At 42.2% G+C, this 18,990-nt stretch overlaps 1 protein-coding gene across 4 annotated transcripts in view; it reads left to right on the top strand.

Annotated features, from left to right (window-relative positions):
- LOC113443553 (sulfotransferase 1A1-like) overlaps positions 1-18,990 on the top strand; it is a 26,307-nt gene extending 7,317 nt beyond the window's left edge. For 2 of the 4 annotated variants that reach the window (XM_026711858.2, XM_026711857.2), the window contains exons 6-9: positions 298-392; positions 1,242-1,422; positions 4,381-4,512; positions 18,476-18,990. In XM_026711858.2, the coding sequence (XP_026567643.1) occupies positions 298-392; positions 1,242-1,422; positions 4,381-4,493 (389 nt within the window). In that variant the 3' untranslated portion in view covers positions 4,494-4,512; positions 18,476-18,990. Of the gene's footprint in view, positions 1-297; positions 393-1,241; positions 1,423-4,380; positions 4,553-18,475 lie in introns of those variants that run through there. The other 2 variants (XM_087915594.1, XM_087915593.1) reach the window with 1 other exon arrangement.

The following is an 18,990-nucleotide window of genomic DNA, read 5'->3' as shown; positions in this document are numbered from 1 at the left end:
GAAAGTGTTGCCGTTCCTCCATTTTTCCTAATTGACTGATATTTTCTGGTTTTAATGTAAGTCTTACTGAACTGTTTTTTGACACTGGACTTTGTTTATTATCCTTTCCGTTTGGGCAGATATGTCCATGTAAATGTATGGTTCTTTAGCTTGACTGTCAACTTCTACTAGAGTTTCTACTCCTGTTTCATACTCCTGATGTCCGAACCAAAATAAGTAGTAAGGAAACTGTAGCTTTCTCCATGTTGTTGTACTAAAATGCCCAATCATTCACAAGCATTCTATTTCTCTCCTCAGTGTCTTTTGGATCCTGGTATGATCACGTCAAAGGTTGGTGGGACCTCATGAAGAAATATAGGATTCTGTACCTCTTTTATGAAGACCTGAAAGAGGCAAGATTCTTTCTGCTCCTTTTATTAACCTTCTTATTCGCTACTACTCTAATTTTCACTTCTTTTCCCCACATTAAAATTTAGGTATGGAACATAGATATCCTCTTCTACAAGTCTTAGGAATTGCCAATAGGGAGGACTGGGTGGGACTTCTATAGTATCTCCAGGGCCAAAAATTTCAAGTTCCTTAAAAAGATCCCTTGCTCCAGCATTCTGATTTTAATTAGATGCTCCTGAAAACCTACAAATAGGAGATGAAGAATGCAAAATTTTGTCATCCATTCAAACTTGTTTTCTTTTATTTCCACATACTTATTTTACTTTGTATTTGTCCAGCAAGACATTTCTTACATTCTTTTCCTGATCACAGAAGGAAGTTGACATATGTAGAGATGCCTGAGAGTAAACCCATAGAAACTAAGTGTCATGTCTTATTTTACTAATTTCAATAGGCCTATTTTATCTAAATCAGAGCCACCCCAAAATTGAATACAAGACAGTTACTCCCATCTCTCTTCTCACTTCCTCCATGCTAATCATTTCCTCAGGATAGCTGTTTTGCTGCCAGGCTAAACTTTGGTTAGCTATACTTGGCATTAAATAATACTGACTCATAATGAAACTCATGGCTAAACATTGCTTGTACATGTGTCTAACTGCAAAGCATTATAATAAGAAACATTCTTGACTGGTTTATAACTGTACACCAGATAGGTAATAGCTGTCAAATCACAAAGGATAGTGTATTTTAATTTAATTTATTTAATATAACACGATATACCTGTACCTCAAAACTCTTCCTAATCCAAAATTCTTGACTTTCACTACTTGATTGTTGTTTGTACACAGGATCCAGAACGGGAGATTCGAAAGATAATGGAATTCCTAGAGAGGCCAGTTGATGAAAACTTAGTCAAGAAGATTTCACACCATACTTCCTTCAAAGTGATGAGTCAGAACCAGATGGCTAATTACAAAAGCCTTCCCACTTCAGTTATGGATCACACTGTTTCTCCTTTTATGCGGAAAGGTGAGCCTATCAAATAACCAAACTGGGGCTGGATGGAGTTATATTTATAACACACATAAAAGGCTAAAATAGTAGTGTTACCTTATCGAAATTGACATGGTCCAAATGTGTTAAGATTTCCCAGCCACCAGGATTTCAGCTAGTCTTTACAATAGTTATTTAGTGACTGTTCAAAGTTACAGCAACACTGAAAAATGTCACTTATGACCATTTTTCACACTTATGACCATTGCAGCATCCCCATGATCATGTGACCAAAATTCAGAAGATTGGTAACTAACTTATGGTACATTTACAATGGTTGCTGTGTCCCTGGGTCATGTAGTCATCACCTTTGGCGACCTTCTTGCAAGCAAATTCAATAGGGAAGCCAGATTCACTGAACAATCATGTAACTAACTTAACACCTGCAGTGATTCACCTTTCTGGAAATAAAGGTCATAAAATGAGGCATGGCTCACTTAACAATGTCTCAATTAGCAACATAATTTTTTGACTCCATTGTGGTCATAAGTCGAGGACTACATGTACTATCTCTGCTGGTCAGAGATTATGGAATTTGAAGTCAAGCTTTCTGCTTCTAATATGACCTTGATCTATTTGAGAAAAAATGAGACACAGGTCAAAATAATTGTACCATGCCGATGTAATATTATTGTTGTAAGCAAATAGGCTTGATGGTACATGTACAACCAAGCTGAGCAGCTTGTAAATGTATGGGCTTCAACTCCAAGACTTTCCAGAAAGAATGACCATGATTTTTAACAAGTTGGAACAAGTGGTAGAAACTAGCATGATTATTTTGAATAGAAGGGGATATATGCAGTTCAGAGTTGAAGTGTGGAGTACTTGGTGCTCTCTGAGCGTGGTTGTAGATGATGATCATCAGGTGATGATGATCATCAGGTAATGAAATGTCTCCAAGCAAATACAATACAATGGCTTGGGGAAGACTAATATGTCATTAACAGAGAAGGTTATGCCTGGGCCCTTGATGATGAGACTCAGGGAAGATTGCAGAGAAGAGCAACAAGGGGGCTGGAAGTTAAAACATAGACAGAACAGTTGGTGGAATTGGGTCTGTCTAGTTTAGTGAAAAGAAGGACTAGGCAGTGTTCCAATATTTGAAGGGCTCCTCCAAAGACAAGGGGTCAAATTATTTTCCAAAGCACCAGAATGCAAGACAAGAAACAATGGATGGAAACTAACCAAGGAGAGAAGAACTCAGAACTAAGGAGAATTTTCCTAAGGATAAGAGCAAACAACCAATGGAATGCCTTCAGAAGTTGTGGGTGCTCCATCACTGGAGGCTTTTAAGAAGAGACTGGATAGTCACTTGTCTGAAATGATATAGGCTCTCCTGCTCAAGCAAGAGGTTGAACTAGATGACCTCCAAGGACCCTTTCAACTCTATGTTGTTCTATATTCTGTGAGGAACTAAATGACTCTCTTATTTTGATCATTTTCTGGAGATTTCACAGCTTTTATAGAAACCTCAAGTAAGAAACAGGCAAATTAGATCTTGCAGTCTGACAAGTCTAACCCACATGAAGAAAAATATTTGAGAAAGTGAGATTGTGTAATGGTGTGTGGGACAGATCCTGAGCAATGGGGCAAAGGGATGCTGTCTAAGGAATGATCAAATTAAAGACAGCATAATCTGCAGCTGGAAAGTGAGAGGAGAAGGAAGCTTAGAAGCGACCCTCGCTAGTTTCTCAGGCTCTAAATGAGATAGCAGAAGAATTGTACTTTCAGATTTTTTTAATGTAGCTTTACAATAAAGTTGAATTAGGTTATCTGATGATATTTCTATCTGGTTTACCTGGTAAGCCTGATAGATGTCTCCTGCTTGCTTCCCCTTTCTTCCAAATGTATGTCTTCCATTTACCCTCTGCCCATTTTTCCCTTAATTTTATTCTCTAGAGAAAATAAACTAAAAAAAAACACACACCATCATATCATGTTTCTTGAGAAGTATTTTTAGGAGCCTTCTGTCTGGAAGCTTCTCAATAAATAGAGCTTATGTTACTCCTACAATAGTCCCCACCACATCGTTGGAAAGAAGGGAGCACGTTGGTAGTCCTCAATTTCAACAGTTCATTTAATGATGGTTGAGCCCAATGTTGTTATGCATTGTAGACTACTTGTATTCTACATTTACCAGTTGGGGATCATTCACCAGTTTGGGATCTCTGACTTAGAATTTTAGAGTCTACCATTCAGGTTAGAGGCAAAAAGAAGAAGTCTGGATTGGAGAAACAGGCCTCACCCCAACTCCAGCTGTGTCCAAGAGAGTGGCCTTGACTGAAAGGAGACAGAAAGAATAGATGAGAGAGAGAAGAAAAACGTGTATTACTGTTCTGGCAGTCATATATTACATGTTGTTTTAGCGTATTAATGATTAAATACATCTGTATTTTGCAAACTATAATTTTTCCTGGTAATAGGTGTCATCATGTAATCAGGAAAAACAATCCAGGTGTACATACTTTAAATATGGAGATCTGCAACTATCTCAAAAAGGTTTCACCAAAAATCTCACGCAAATCTGCAAAACATCCCAAAGCTCATGAGAGATTACCAACATTTTAAGAGATTTGGGCAATACTTTCAGTGAAATTTGAGCTGTTTAATTTTAGGAGAGCCTTTTTGAGATAGTCCAACAAATGCTTTGCTATGTAGGGATCTCCTACTGGGATTCAACTTTACCTTACCCAGTTTTGAAATAGTCATGTTGCAATAGAAAATATATATCTAATTGAATAATAAAATGTCTCTAAGCAACCAAGCTCAGAGAACACCAAGGGCTCCGTAGTTCAACCCTGAGCTATTTCTTGCAAAATAACGACGTTTAAAATGTTACCTACTTGGGTAACTAATTAAATGACTGCAAACACCCACCATGCTCAGAGAACATCAAGGAAACTAATGTTGGGAATTATTTCTCCTTCAATCTAGGAGTTGCTGGTGACTGGAAGAACCAATTCACAGTGGCACAAAACGAGCGTTTTGATGAGAATTACAAGATGCAAATGACAGGAACTACACTCCAGTTTCGAACAGAGATATGATTGTTCTGTTTCTACTTGGGTATGCATTCTTTCATTCACATTAAAATAACCCAACATGTTTTATGTGTTCTGAGAATATGTCACTACACATATACCTCTTGGGGCATATGATAGCCCAACAATATATGGTCTGTCAAGATAATCTCTACATGTAGCATGGATAGCAGGTTTGCAGTAATTTGGCTCCTCATGTGGTATCCTAACCAAAGTGTGCCTAAACTCAGTCCTACACATTGGTAAAAAATAATCAGTACACCAAATACAAACTAGGCAGATATGACCTCGTTGATAATCCTCACTCTGTCAAGGACCTTGGAGTTCTCATATCAAATGACTTAAACGCCAGAGCTCACTGTAACAGCATTACCAAAAAGGCATTAAGAGTTGTAAATGTTGTAGATTGAGCAATGAGAGGCTAGACCAGGGCATGGGTGCAACAAGACTTTATTAAGAGAATAAAGGACTGAACGTGTTAGCACTGCCTGGAGCAGGCTCACAGCGAACAGCGGCTGACCGAACCCTGCAGCTGGCTTTTATAGCCGGCTGTCGAGGGAAGTCAGCCAATGAGGGGCAGCAAACGCCCCCGCAGCATGAACGGACCTGGGTGGGAACTTTGGCAAGTTCCAGGGACATAACACCCCTTCCCCCCAGATGCGAACACGCATAGTCATTTAAATAAGCGGGTGGTCTGTGCTGGCGCCCTGAGCGTCATAACTCAGGCGAGTTACCAAGTGTTTCAGAGTTCGGAGAAATTGGCAGGGTTGGTGCTGGAGTGCGGGCCCGCTCAGAGGTCTGAGTTGGTACCGGTGAAGTGCTTCTGGCTGGCGATACCGTGGCTCCATCAGATGGTTCAGGCGGAGTATCCATCGGGCAGTCCCGGTCTACTGCCTGCTCCCTCGGCTCGGGTGATGGTGGTGAAGAGCCTCTGGAATGGTCTTCGATGAGAGTTTGGTGTGGCACCTGGGGGCTGACCTGTGCCCACGACCCAGCGCTGGCGAGGGTACCCTGGCGCTTCCTTAGCTGGTCCAGGTGCCTTCTCCAGATGCGACCGTCTTCCAGCTGGACTCGGTACGACCTGGGACCGGTGATGGCTACAATCTCCCTGGAATCCAAAGTGGGTCTCCGGCGTAGTTCTTTGCAAAGACATGTTCCTGCAAGACAAAATCTCTGACCCCGTCATTGAAGCAAGAGGGGTGTCAGGGCAATAGTGAGGTGAAGCCTATCCAACACAGTTCTTAGGCGTCTACCCATCAGGAGTTCAGCTGGAGATTTGATGGTGACCATGCATGGGGTAGAGTGTTGGCTTAGTAAGAAGCGGGAGAGTTTGTGATGCCAGTCATCTTTGCTGAATCTGGCTAACGCTTCTTTTGTGGACCTAACAGCTCTTTCTGCCAATCCGTTGCTGGCAGGATGAAAGGGGGCCGTGAAGATGTGTCGGATGCCAAGATTGATGGCGAAGCGGCTGAATTCTGTCGAGGCGAACTGGGGGCCATTATCCGAAACTATGGTATCTGGTAGCCCGTGTGTCACGAATAGACGGGTCAATGCCTTGGTAACCGCTTGCGTGGTGGTTGTGGATAGTTGGGCCACATCGATCCATTTAGAGTATGAATCCACGACCACCAAGAAGGTTTTGCCGTGTATTGGACCGGCTAAGTCAATGTGAAGTCTTGACCAAGGCGCGTTGGTGCTCTCCCACTTTGTGGGGGTGGCGACTGGAGGGGATGGTCTGGATTCCTGACAGGGTTGGCAAGAGCTTACCCACTTGACGATGTCGTCGTCCAGGCCAGGCCACCAGACATAACTCCGAGCCAACGCCTTCATCCGGACGATGCCCGGGTGGCCCTCGTGTAGTGCCTCTAAGACTGGCGTGCGAAGTGAGGCCGGGATGATGACTCTGGTGCCCCATAACAGGCAGCCCTGCAAGCTAGATAGTTCCTGTTGACGGGTCTTAAAAGGTGTGAATTCGGTTGCGAGGTTAGTGCCCGGCCACCCCCTCCTCACCCAGCCCAGTACCTGGGCGATTGTCTTGTCAGTCTTGGATTTGGTGGCGATGTCGAGGGCGGTGACAGGAAGGTCGAGCTCGGTGACATCGAAGATGGCATGGACCGGGGCCGGATCCTCAGCTGGAGCTGGCAGGGGGCAGCGGCTGAGGGCATCTGCGTGGCTTAACGTTTTTCCTGGGTGGTGGATGAGTTTGTACGAGTATGCTGCCAGGAACAAGGTCCATCTCGTCATCCTGGGAGACAACACTTGGGGAGTCTGCTTGTCTCCGGATAGAAGACCCAGGAGAGGTTTGTGGTCCGTGATCAGTTTGAAGTTGTGGCCAAAAAGGAATTCATGAAATTTCTTTACTGCTGCAACTGCGGCCAAAGCCTCCTTATCAATTTGGCTGTAATTATGCTCTGTTGCTGAGAGCGTTCTGGAAAAGAAAGCGATTGGTGCCTCGGAGCCGTTGGGTAGTCTGTGGCTTAAGACAGCTCCAATCCCAAAAGGGGATGCATCAGCTGCTAGTACTAATGGAAGACGTGGGTCAAATTGTATAAGGACTGCGTCTGATGTGAGCAGTGATTTGACTGCGCGAAAGGCGGTGTCTTCCTTGTGTCCCCAGTGCCAAGGTGATTTTTTATCTAAGAGCCTGTGTAAGGGCTCTGCTACTGACGCTTTGTGAGGTAGGAATGACGCACAGAAGTTCAATAATCCCCAAAAGGCTTGTAGCTCGGCTTTAGTGGTTGGCGTGGGTGCCTCATGGATTGCCTTGACTTTGGATTCTAGGGGGTGAATGCCTGAGGCGTCAATTCTATAGCCCAGAAAGTCCACCTGTCTAGTGGCAATGGCACATTTCTCCCTTTTTAATTTGAGGCCATGCTGTCTGAACCTGTCTAACACTGCTCTGACTCTCTGGAAGAGTTGGGGTCTGTCCCTGGCCGAGACCAATATGTCGTCGAAGTAGGGTACTACGCCAGGGAGGCCCTGAAGTATTCGCTCCATGAGGGATTGGAAGATGCCAAGGGCAACACTTACGCCAAATTGGAGACGCCTGCACCGGAAAGCAACCCTGTGGGTCACAATAGTTTGTAATTCGGCTGTTTGGTTGTCAACAGGGAACTTGATACGCTTGTGACATGTCCAATTTGGCAAAAATGGTGCCAGGCTCAAAAGTGTGCAATAAATGTTGAATGACCGGGACTGGGTAAGCGCTAACTTGTAGAAAGCGGTTAATTGTTGTTTTGTAATCCGAACAAATTCTCAGACTGCCGTCCTTTTTAAGGGGTGTGACAATTGGCGTCTCCCATTTGGCAAAGTCTGTAGGCTCAATGACCCCTTGCTTTAATAATTTGTCCAGTTCCGCGTCCAGTTTAGGCCGAATGGCAAATGGTACCCTACGAGGTTTCAGCCGGACTGGAACTGCTTGGGGGTCAACTGCAAATGAGATGGGGGTACCGTTATAACACCCCAACTCATCGCTGAATACATCTGAGTAGTCAGTGAATAAGGAGTCAGTGTCAGAAGCTGAGACAGCATGGACTCCTGTTAACCCTAGGCCGAGGTAGGGGAACCAATCAAGCCCCAGGAGACTAGGGAGGTTGCCGTTAACTACCACTAGAGGCAGGTGGCCTTTGAAAGCTTTAAAATTAACAAGGAACTTGCCTTTGCTGAGTACTGGGATGTCCTTCCCTTGATAGTCCCTCAAGGTGAGCTGGCACTTCTGGAGTTGGTTTCTGGATAGTCTGGGCTGGATTTTCTTGAGTGTGCTCCAAGAGATGATTGAGAGCGCTGACCCCATGTCAACCTCCATACGACAAGGTTTACCTTCTAATAAAATGGAGAGTGTGATTTTACTAATAGAATGACAGGTGTGGTTAGCATGGTAGCAAGTGTGACACTTTAGTACTTGCCTTTGGTGCCCAGAATGGGGAAAGGAAGGAACCCTTTGTGCAGAGCTGTGAGCAGCCTGGCAGACCCTGGCGATGTGGCCCTTTTTGTGGCAATTGTTGCAGGTGGCACCCTTGAATCTGCATGAAGCTCTCGAGTGTGGTCCGCCACAGGATAGGCACAGGATGATATGTTTGGGTGCACTGTTGCTTTCTTGCCTGTTCCTACCTGAGGTTGCTTAGCCTGGGTGAGACGGTGGATGTCTGTTTGATCGTTGGGATCGTCTTCGTTGATCACCTCCTCCGAATGGATGGTGGCACAGCTTTGTTTGGGAACGGACCCTTGAATCTCGGTGGCTGACTGGGTTGCCAAGGCTTCCAAGGCTTCCTCAATGGCCTGGGAGAGGTTGAGATCCTTCCTGGCAAGCAGTCGCCTCTGGAGGTGAAGGTCCTTGACCCCGCAGACGAGCTGGTCGAGGAGCATGTCATCTAAGTAGTTCTTGAACTCGCAGTGGAGAGCTGCGGTTCTCAAGGCGGCCATGTACTGGTTGATAGTTTCCCCTTCAGCTTGCTTCCTCATCCGGAAGGCGAAACGTCTCGCAATTTGTGAAGGCTTGGGGGAGTAATCGTTTGTGAGGATCTCCAGCAATTCTGCCCAGGGAACATTCTTTAACTCACGTGGAGCAACGAGTGCTGTGGCGGTATCAAAAACGATGGCTCCGCAATAACTGAGGAAGAATGACTTCTTTTCCCAGCATCAGCCAGGCCAATGGCATCGATGTAGTGGTTAAAACGATTTTTGTATGACTCCCACTTTTCTTCATCAGGCTTGAACGGTGGGAAGGCTGGGTTGGAGTTCATGTTGTGAACTTCTGCAGGTTACACAGCTGTGTAATCTCTCTGGGACGACAAAAAAACGGCCCTTTGTGCTCTTGCCAGGCTAGTGACTTCAGCTCTTGAGAGGTTCCACTGAATCTCTCTGTTCTCTCTGGGCTATGCTTATGGCTCAGGCTGCAATGGCCGTTTGCAGCGTTATTTGAATTTCATGCTCCTGGAGAGCGTAGGCGGTAATGGCTGACCGCCTCTGACGGTGATTCGAATCTCGCGCCCTGTGTGGGCGTCAGAGACTCCCAGAATGACAGCACCGCGCTGTATTCCGACTCGAATTCAAACGACAGCCGTTTGAATTTCGCAGCGCCTTTGAGCTGAGCGGCTGCGGCTCGCAGCGTTCCACTTTCCCCTGTAGCTTGCTAACCGGCGGCTACAGACGCTCTTCCTTTCGCTTTTGCTGACCGAGCTCTCCGGCGGCGCGGCTGCGGCTCAGCAATTGAGTGACTTCAGTTGTTGCAGATTGCCTCTGGTAGCCATCCCACCTTCGTCGCCAGTGTTGTAGATTGAGCAATGAGAGGCTAGACCAGGGCATGGGTGCAACAAGACTTTATTAAGAGAATAAAGGACTGAACGTGTTAGCACTGCCTGGAGCAGGCTCACAGCGAACAGCGGCTGACCGAACCCTGCAGCTGGCTTTTATAGCCGGCTGTCGAGGGAAGTCAGCCAATGAGGGGCAGCAAACGCCCCCGCAGCATGAACGGACCTGGGTGGGAACTTTGGCAAGTTCCAGGGACATAACAGTAAATCTAATCTTATGAAGCTTCTCCTCCATAAATATCGAATTGCTAAGTAGAGCATACAAAACTTTTGCCAGACCAATACTCAAATACAGCTCATCAGTCTGGAACCTGCACTGCATATCAGACATTAATCCAATTGAGTGAGTTCAGAAATATTTCATGAAAAGAGTACTACACTCTGCTCGTAACTGAATACCCTATATCACCAGGCTTCAGATTTTGGGCTTGGACAACCTTGAACTATGCCGCCTATGGTTAGACTTAGGTGTAGCACACGAAATTATCTGCTACAATGTCCTACCAGTCAATGACTACTTCAGCTTCAACCACAAAAATACAAGAGCATATAACAGATACAAACTCAATGTAAACCTCTTCAAACTCGATTGCAAAAAGTACGACTTCAGCAACAGAGTGGTCAATGTCTGGAATGCACTACCTGACTCTGTTGTTTCATCCTCTAACCCCCACTCCTTTAACCTCAAACTACTGTTGACCTCACCCCATTCCTAAGTGGTGTGTAAGAGGCATGCATAAGTGCACCTTAGTGCCTACTGTCCCTGTCCTATTGTCCCCAGTTATTTGTACCTATTTCCTGTATATTCTTACTCATGTTTATACTTATACCTATTATCTTGCAAGCAATTGACAAATCAGATAAATAAATAAACTGTCCTTCCCATGAGCAGGAAATGTGGCATGTGGCACTGGTACACCCAAGGTGGATAACCCTAATATAGACTTTCTCTTTTAGTAAAACACAGTAAGTGAAAACCTTAATTGACCAAATCCATGATGGATAGCAGAGATTTTAAAAAACACTATGGGTGAATTTCTGTACTTTCACAGAATGTTTACTAAATATGGAAAAACAAAGGGGAAGTGTTAAGGCAGATGCTGGTAGAAAAATAGTGGGAAGCCAGTAGTGTGCAGCAGCAGTCAAAACCCCCCACAAAAACTAATATAACCCTTGGTTGTATAAGCAGAGGCATAGAATCAAAATCATGTGAAGTATTTGCACTATTTTATAATGTCTTAGTAAGGCCACAGCTAGAATGCTTCATCCAGTTTTTGTTACCACATTACAAAAAAGATGTTGAGACTTTGGGAAAAAATGCAGAGAAGAGCAATTAAGATGACAACAGACCTGGAGACCAAAACGTGAAGAACAGTTGCAGGATTTGGGTTTGGCTAGTCTAGAGAAAAGAAGAACTAGGGGTGAAATAGCAATATTCTAGTATTTCAGGAGCTGCCAAAAAGAAGAAGGGTTCAACTTATTTTCCAAAGCATCAGAGTGCAGGATAAGAAACTGTTGAGGTAATTCCCCATTAGGAGAATGAGCGCACACAGGGAGATGTAGTGAGAGTGATGAAGAATAACACACAACCAGCACACAGATACACTGTACAGTAAAAATGTAGGTTTTACTTCCAGTAAAACTGTTAAGCAGAGTTCAACAAACAATCCAAGTCATTCACGGTTAAAGCAGTCAGTTTTCAGTCCAGGGATAACCCAATAACAAAGTCCAGTATCATAAACAGTTCCGTAACAGACTTACATCAAATCCAAGACTAACCATGATCAGCAACCGTCAATAGGGAAATGCAGGAATGGCAACACTCTCCAGAACAGAACAGAACAACCCAGGTTTCTGGCTCCATCTTATGGCCATTTGACGAACCACACCCAATTACCATTTTAGCATTCCCTTAAAGTGACAGTATTAAAATGTCTATCCTGGTTTATATATTTTCCAACCCAACTGTTAGGTGACTTACATTCCAAACAGAAACAAAGGATGGAAACTAATCAAGGAGAGATGTAACCAGGGGTGGGAGTTCAGAGAACTGGTTGTTAGAAGAAATTACTGGCCTAATCCTGTAAGGAAGGCAGGAAGGAAACATTCTGGTGTTGCTTACAGAAACTGCCTCTCTGTTAACCCTTATTACGTTTGTGGCAGGACTAGACTTCCTATCTCAGGAACTTCTCTGGAGTTTTTCCCCCCTCCTTTGCTGGTACTTTGCTTGTGTGGAGTGACCATTCAAAGTTACAATGGCACTGAAAAAAGTGACTTACATTTTTCACACTTACAACTTTGCAGCATCCCCACAGTCATGAGAGGCCAGGCGAGGAGATGCGTGCCTCGATGTGAGTGATGTTGAATTGGCCATGCCCAGCCAATAACATGACCACCAAGCCACATCCACCCAGTCACATGACCACCAAGCCACACCCACCACCTAAGCCATGCCCACAGAACCAGTTGTTAAAAAATTGGAATCCCACCCCGGATGTAACCTGGATTCAAGGAGAACTTTCCTAACACTGAGAACAATCAACCATTGGAACAGCTTGCCTTCAGAAGTTGTGTGTGCTTCATCATTGGAGGTTTTTAAGAAGAGACTGGACAGTCAGTTGTCTGAAATGATATAGGACAGGGGTGTCAAACTGGAGGTCCATAAGCTAGCTGCATCATGCGCAGGCTATGCGCATCCCAGCTCTGTGAAAGGGGAAAAAAGTCGTGATATGTCACATGATGGCAATGTGATGCAGTGAATTTTACTCCTGTAGTATAGGGTATCCTTCTTGAATAGGGGGCTAGACTAGAAGCTCCAAGGCCCCTTCCAGTTTCTATTCTATTCTGTTCTGTTCTAGTTTATTTTTGAAGGAAGCCAGAATGGCTGTGAATAATTGTGGGTCCTGCCTTCTTTGTTATATGAAAATGGAAACTGGTAGTACAGTGGGTTTTCTGTATCTTGTACAGAGGTGGATTTATAAATTGTACAGATGCAGAGAGATAACTCAACAAGACGTCCATAACAAAGAGCATTTATTGGTTCATCAGGTATCCTCATAACTCACGTTTGTGATGAAGTTCTTTTATGACCAATCCTTTGTATATCTGCCTAGTAGTGAAAGATGGTTATCTCCTAACCCATCTCATAGCGGTATAAAAGCTTCTATAGGTTCATGAGTCCAGGCAAGAATGGAGGGAAACCTCCCCCAACCCCTCCAGGGTCAATTTAGGATTACAGATGTGGCCACGTGACATGAACTGCATTTTCCAGAATACCTTTAACTACATTTACCATGATGCATTCCCTTAAGGGGACAGCTCATAATTCCTAAGTAACTATCCAATTCCCATAGACTGACTGGGACAGCACAATGGGAGTAGGATATTTCTGAATGTGTAGGATAAGGAGTGATGGTTTCAGCATGGTAGGATCAAGCATGAATGGGTTCGGACCAAATATAAAAGTGAATACTAATACGGTGTGAAGAAATACTGTACAGTGATGTATTTAGATCATACATTATACAGAGTAAGGATCTGCAGTGCTTTACATCCAAAGAGAAAACATGTGATCTCCAGAAAATCTGGTTGACACTGACATCTGAGTGGCACAACTGCTTTGAAGTAGGGCTCAGGACCCCCAAATGCCACACCTGTCATTTGCTGATGAAAGGAAATGCAACATATATTTACAAGCCTGGTAAAATTTTGGATATGGAATAAACAATACTTATCTGGAGAACTGTGAAGATATTTACTGTGTTATATGCATCTACTTTATGATTACCAGAGATTTAAATGTGAGAAAAGGAAGATATCTAATTAAATAGTCTCTGTGGTACAGTGGTTAGAATGCAGTACTGCAAGCTACTTCTGCAGCCAGCTGCCTACAATTTGGCAGTTCAAATCCCACCAGGTTCAAGGTTGGCTCAGCCTCCCATCCTTCCAAGGTGGGTAAAATGAGGACCCAGATTGTCGGGGGCAATATGCTGACTCTGTAAACCACTTAGAGAGGGCTATAAAGTGGTATATAAGTCTATTGCTATTGCTAAAGTGACCCCTGAATATTATGATACATGACTGAATTTATAAAGAGGATTTAAAGAGATTTTGAACAACTCCCTGGACTACTTAAATGGAGCTGAAGGATTAACTATGAGACATAAGGAATTATGATCAATGTATTTTTGGAGAGCAATTTTAGGCTTGAATATGTGGTTCCTGGACTACTGGATAAGAGCAGGACCTATTAAAATAAGATGAGATGCTCAATAAGGGGGAAACGAAGATACGATATTAATGTATATAAAGGACATTATAATAAGAAATCACAAGGAGATCACAAGGAGATTAAGGAAATAATGCATGGCATAAAAGGAAATCTGGACAATATAATACAAGGGATAGTGAGTAAAGATCAAGACACCCAGGAAAGGGAGGAGTCAACAGAAAAAATGGAGGGAAAAATAGAATAGATGAACCAGCAAATAAAAGAAGATGAGGAGACAATTAAAAATAACAATGACTGACGAAACAAAACAAGGGGAAAATACTCCAAGAGTTTTAAAAAGAGACTTGGAGATATTTTCAAAAAGTAGACAGGGGCATGAAAGCTAGACAGTGGAAGAGGCTAGAGATGAGAGAATATTTAGATTGAATAATCAGGATATGAATGCAGACAGAAACAAAGATCTAAGAGGGGAATGTGGGAGGCAAGTTAAAAAATGAATAAGAATTAAAATATTAATGTGAGCAAGAGATGATGGTTAGAAACGAAATCTCTTTTAATATAAAGGTGGCATGATTAAAAGCTAGAATAGAAATAAGAAAATGGGGAAACATTATATATACTATTATATAATAAAATAAAAGCAATAGATTGGTATTGAAATAACATACTGAAACACTGAATAATTAAATAATGGGAAAGCATAACTTAACATAAATATGTGTATTAATATTAGAACTACATTAGCTGGATGAATATAATTAATATGATTTTTGTTTTTTATTAAAATGAAAGCAAATAAGAATTAAAGTATTAATCTAAATAAGAGATGAGGAGTAAAAAGGAAATGTCATTTTTAAATATAATGGTGGCATGATTAAAAATTAGAATGGAGATAGAAATAAGAGACGGGGGATTATTAATGTACACATTTCTATATAATGAGATAAAAGCAATAATTAGAGGGAAGATTAAAAATTGAATAATGGAATTATCATGTAAATGTAAACAATATTGTGATTGGCATTAGAATAATATATTGAAACATTGAATAATTAAATAATGAAAGGCTATAGCTTAATACAGATATGTGTATTAACATTAGAATTACATGTTTGATGAATATAACAAATATCATTAATATTATTATTCTTATTTGCACCCAAATGTATAATACCCAGGTGCCACACTGTTCACACATTGATGTGTAAAATAAAATAAAGAACTTGACAAAAAAGTGTCTTTCATAGTAATCACACTATTCCAGATACAATACAGTATACTGGAGCCATGGTGGCGCAGTGGTTGGAATTCAGTATTGCAGGCAAACTGCTCACAACCAGGAGTTCAATCCTGACCAGCTCAACATTGACTCAACCTTCCATCTTTCTGAGATCGATAAAATGAGGACCCAAATTGTTGGGGATAACATGTTGACATTGTTAGCTGCTCAGAGAGTGCTGTAAAGCACTATGGAGCAGTATGTAAATGTAAGCGCTGTTGCTATTGCAATGTTGCAGGTAGAGCTCCAAGGTAGGTAGAGCTCTATTCCTGCTTGTGTCTTAAATTGAGGACTACCTATACTTGCCTTGTGTGCAATCCTCAGAAAATAAGATTGATCATCACTGGAAGTTTTTAAGGAGAGACTTATTGCTAAATGAGAAATTTGTTAAGTGAGTTTTGCCCCATTTTATGACTTTTCTTGCCACATTTGTTAAGTGAATCACTGCAATTGTTACAATTAGTAATATGGTTGTTAAGTGAATCTGGCTTCCCCATTGCCTTTGCTTTTCAGAAGATCACAAAAGGGGATCACATGACCCCAGGACACTGCAACCATCATAAATATGAACTAGTTGCCAAGCATCCAAATGTAAATCATGTGACCATATAGGGATGCTGCAATAATCACGTGAAAAATGGTCGTAAGTCACTTTTTTCAGTGCTGTTGTAACTTTAAATGGTCACTAAATGAAGTGTTTTAAATTGAGGACTACCTGAAGTTTAAAGAACAAAGGGCAAATAATAGTTGTGACTGCAGTTTGTAATTCTAAAATGATATGGAAAGATATAACAGATGGTCATGTGAATGTTTTACTTACATCTGGATTGTTTAATGGTAGAGTTTCCAATCCCAATTAGCATTGATAATCGAGGGCTATCTTGGTTATATTTATTTTATCATGACCATCACTAAAGGCTGATATAGTTCATTATCTAGACACTCAACGTAAGAGAATAGCAAACTGCATTCTTACTTACATTTTTCTCATTGTTATCTCCCATTTGTAAGAAGCCATTAGTTGCATTAAAACATTACACTAAGCTGAATTAAATGCCCATTGATTTGAAAAATAAGATATAATTAAATTAATTAGCATCACCCAAATATGGTTTGTTGAATAAAGACAGGTTTGGGGATGATAAACAATGGTTTATGGCTTACAAGTAATGTTAACATATAAAAAAAACAGTGGAACCAGAGAATGAGAGAAGGAACAGGTTTCATCCATTTTGCCCTTTCCTTCAGAGTACTGGTTGGTCTCAAAAAAAGAGAACTAGCAAACTGGAAAGAATTAACTAAAATGAAATGCAGAGATTTTGTTACGGTAGGAAATTACAAACGATCAACCGACCAATGTCACCCCTGCTGAGGGGGATGTTTCATTGGCAGAGGAACTGAATCATTTCTTTGCTCGCTTTGAAGTGGAGACATCAGAGACATATAAAACACAACTACCAGCCAATTGTAGCCCCCACCTCATTGTGGAGGAACAGGATGAGGAGCATTCTGAGGCTGTGGACCCTAGAAAGGCTGCTGATCCTGACAGTGCCTCTGGCTGAGTGCTTAAAGACTGTGCTGATCAGTTGGCTGGAGTCTTTACCAGGATCTTCAATCGGTCTTTACCCCAGTCCACTATTCCATCTTGTTTGAAGGTTGCCACCATTGTTCCGCTGCCAAAGAAGTTCCCTATCAAAAACCTCAATGATTACAGACCAGTGGCACTCACTCCTATCATCATGAAGTGCTTTGAGAAATTGGTCTGCCGACACATCATTTCTGGTCTTCCACATACATTTGATAAACACCAGTTTGCATACAGAAAAAATAGATCTGCAGAGGACGCTATAGCCATCACCCTTCACACTGCTCTGACTCATCTAGAACAGCAGGAGGGCTATGTGAGGATGCTTTTTGTGGATTTTAGTTCAGTTCTTCCACATAGACTAGTGTCTAAACTTCTGGACCTTGGGCTTTCTAATTCAATCTGCTTTTGGATTATGGATTTCTTGTCTGGCTGCTCACAGAGGGTCAGATTAGGTAATCATACCTCTTCAGCCCTTATTCTTAACACTGGTACACCACAGGGTTGTGTGTTGAGTCCCTTACTCTATACTCTTTATATGCATGACTGCATTCCCACTCATGTTAAATTTGCAGATGATACAACAGTGGTGGGACTTATCTCCAGGGGTGATGAGTCCGCTTACCGAGATGAGGTTGACCGGTTGCTTTTATGGTGTGGAGATAAAAACTTGGTCCTCAACACTAATAAGACCAAGGAGCTTATAGTGGATTATAGAAGGAACAGATCAAACATCCAGTCCTTGCTTATCAATGGAGACCGAATGGAGCAAGTGGCCAGTTTTAAGTTTCTGGGTGTTACCCTAAAAGAGGACCTGACCTGGGGTGCCCACATTGCAGCCCTGGTCAAAAGGGCCCAGCAGAGATTATACTACCTGAGGCTTCTCAGAAAATAACTGAATGAGAAACTGTTGGTGACCTTCTACCGCTGCACCACAGAGAGCATTTTAACATACTGCACCTCTGTATGGTTTGCCAATTGCACAGTGGCAGATAGGAAAGCACTCCAGAGGGTTAATGTCATTGCCCAGAAGATCATTGGTTGCCTTCCCCCTTCTTTGGAAGAGCTTTATAATTCCCGCTGTCTTAAAAAAGTTCAAAACATTCTCAAATATCCATCTCATCCTGGGAACCCTTTTTTTTTTTTGAACTATTACCATCTGGCAGATGGTACAGAATAATAAAAACAAAAACAAATAGGCTGAAAAACAGCTTCTATCCCAGGGCAGTAGCTTTTTTGAATTCTGCTGTATAGTGCAGTGTTGATGTGGTGTCGGGGGTTTCTGGTTCAATGTGTGGAGGGTGAAGGATGTGTGTTTGTGTTTATTTTCATGGTCATGATGTGCACTGAAGATGATGTTTGATTTCAGTGTACGAGGTGCAATGACAATAAAGTAAAGTAGAGTAAAATCTCACTATGAGCATCTTGTCTGATGTCAACATCTCCCAAAATCTAGAGTGGCTGCTTTTTGTTTTCAAGACTCCTTCCTCAAAACCCATCTATGGGCTTTGATACAATATCATAATCTTTATTCCTAAAGATAACTCTTCACTTATTCTCTGTTTAATCTCTTCTCTATTTTAGTGAGGACTTGCTTTTGTTACCTGTGAGAACTGTTGAAGATGCTGAAATTGTATATAAATGAAGCTCATGACAAGATACCACTGTGCCCACATCAAGTGATGGAAAGACCTAGCTAACACCAAAGCCATGCCAAGAACAAAAATGAATTCCAGTCTGCATTTTTATCTATGATATTGCTCCTCTTTAATCATTGACCTCTTTCCTTGTGATGCAAAAATCCAGACATTTAAGTTCTTAGATTTCTAGTTCTTACATTTGTGAAAGGGATGTAGCTTGTGCCTGCCTTCCTTCCTTCCTTCCTTCCTTCCTTCCTTCCTTCCTTCCTTCCTTCCTTCCTTCCTTCCTTCCTTCCTTCCTTCCTTCCTTGAAATGTCACTACTTCATGTTTAGTTTCTTGGTAGATTACTTGCAAAAGTGTAAATGCTGGAAAGTAGTGGATTGACATCATTCATATTTTACATTGTAAGTTGTGTTCCAGGTAAACAACTGTAGAATAAAAGTCTCATCCAAAACTA

The sequence above is a fragment of the Pseudonaja textilis genome, chromosome Z (assembly GCF_049901715.1).
Source record: "Pseudonaja textilis isolate UNSWEBS1 chromosome Z, rPseTex1.2, whole genome shotgun sequence".
Classification (NCBI taxonomy): domain Eukaryota; kingdom Metazoa; phylum Chordata; class Lepidosauria; order Squamata; family Elapidae; genus Pseudonaja; species Pseudonaja textilis.
This window is presented reverse-complemented; position numbering and strand designations above follow the sequence as displayed.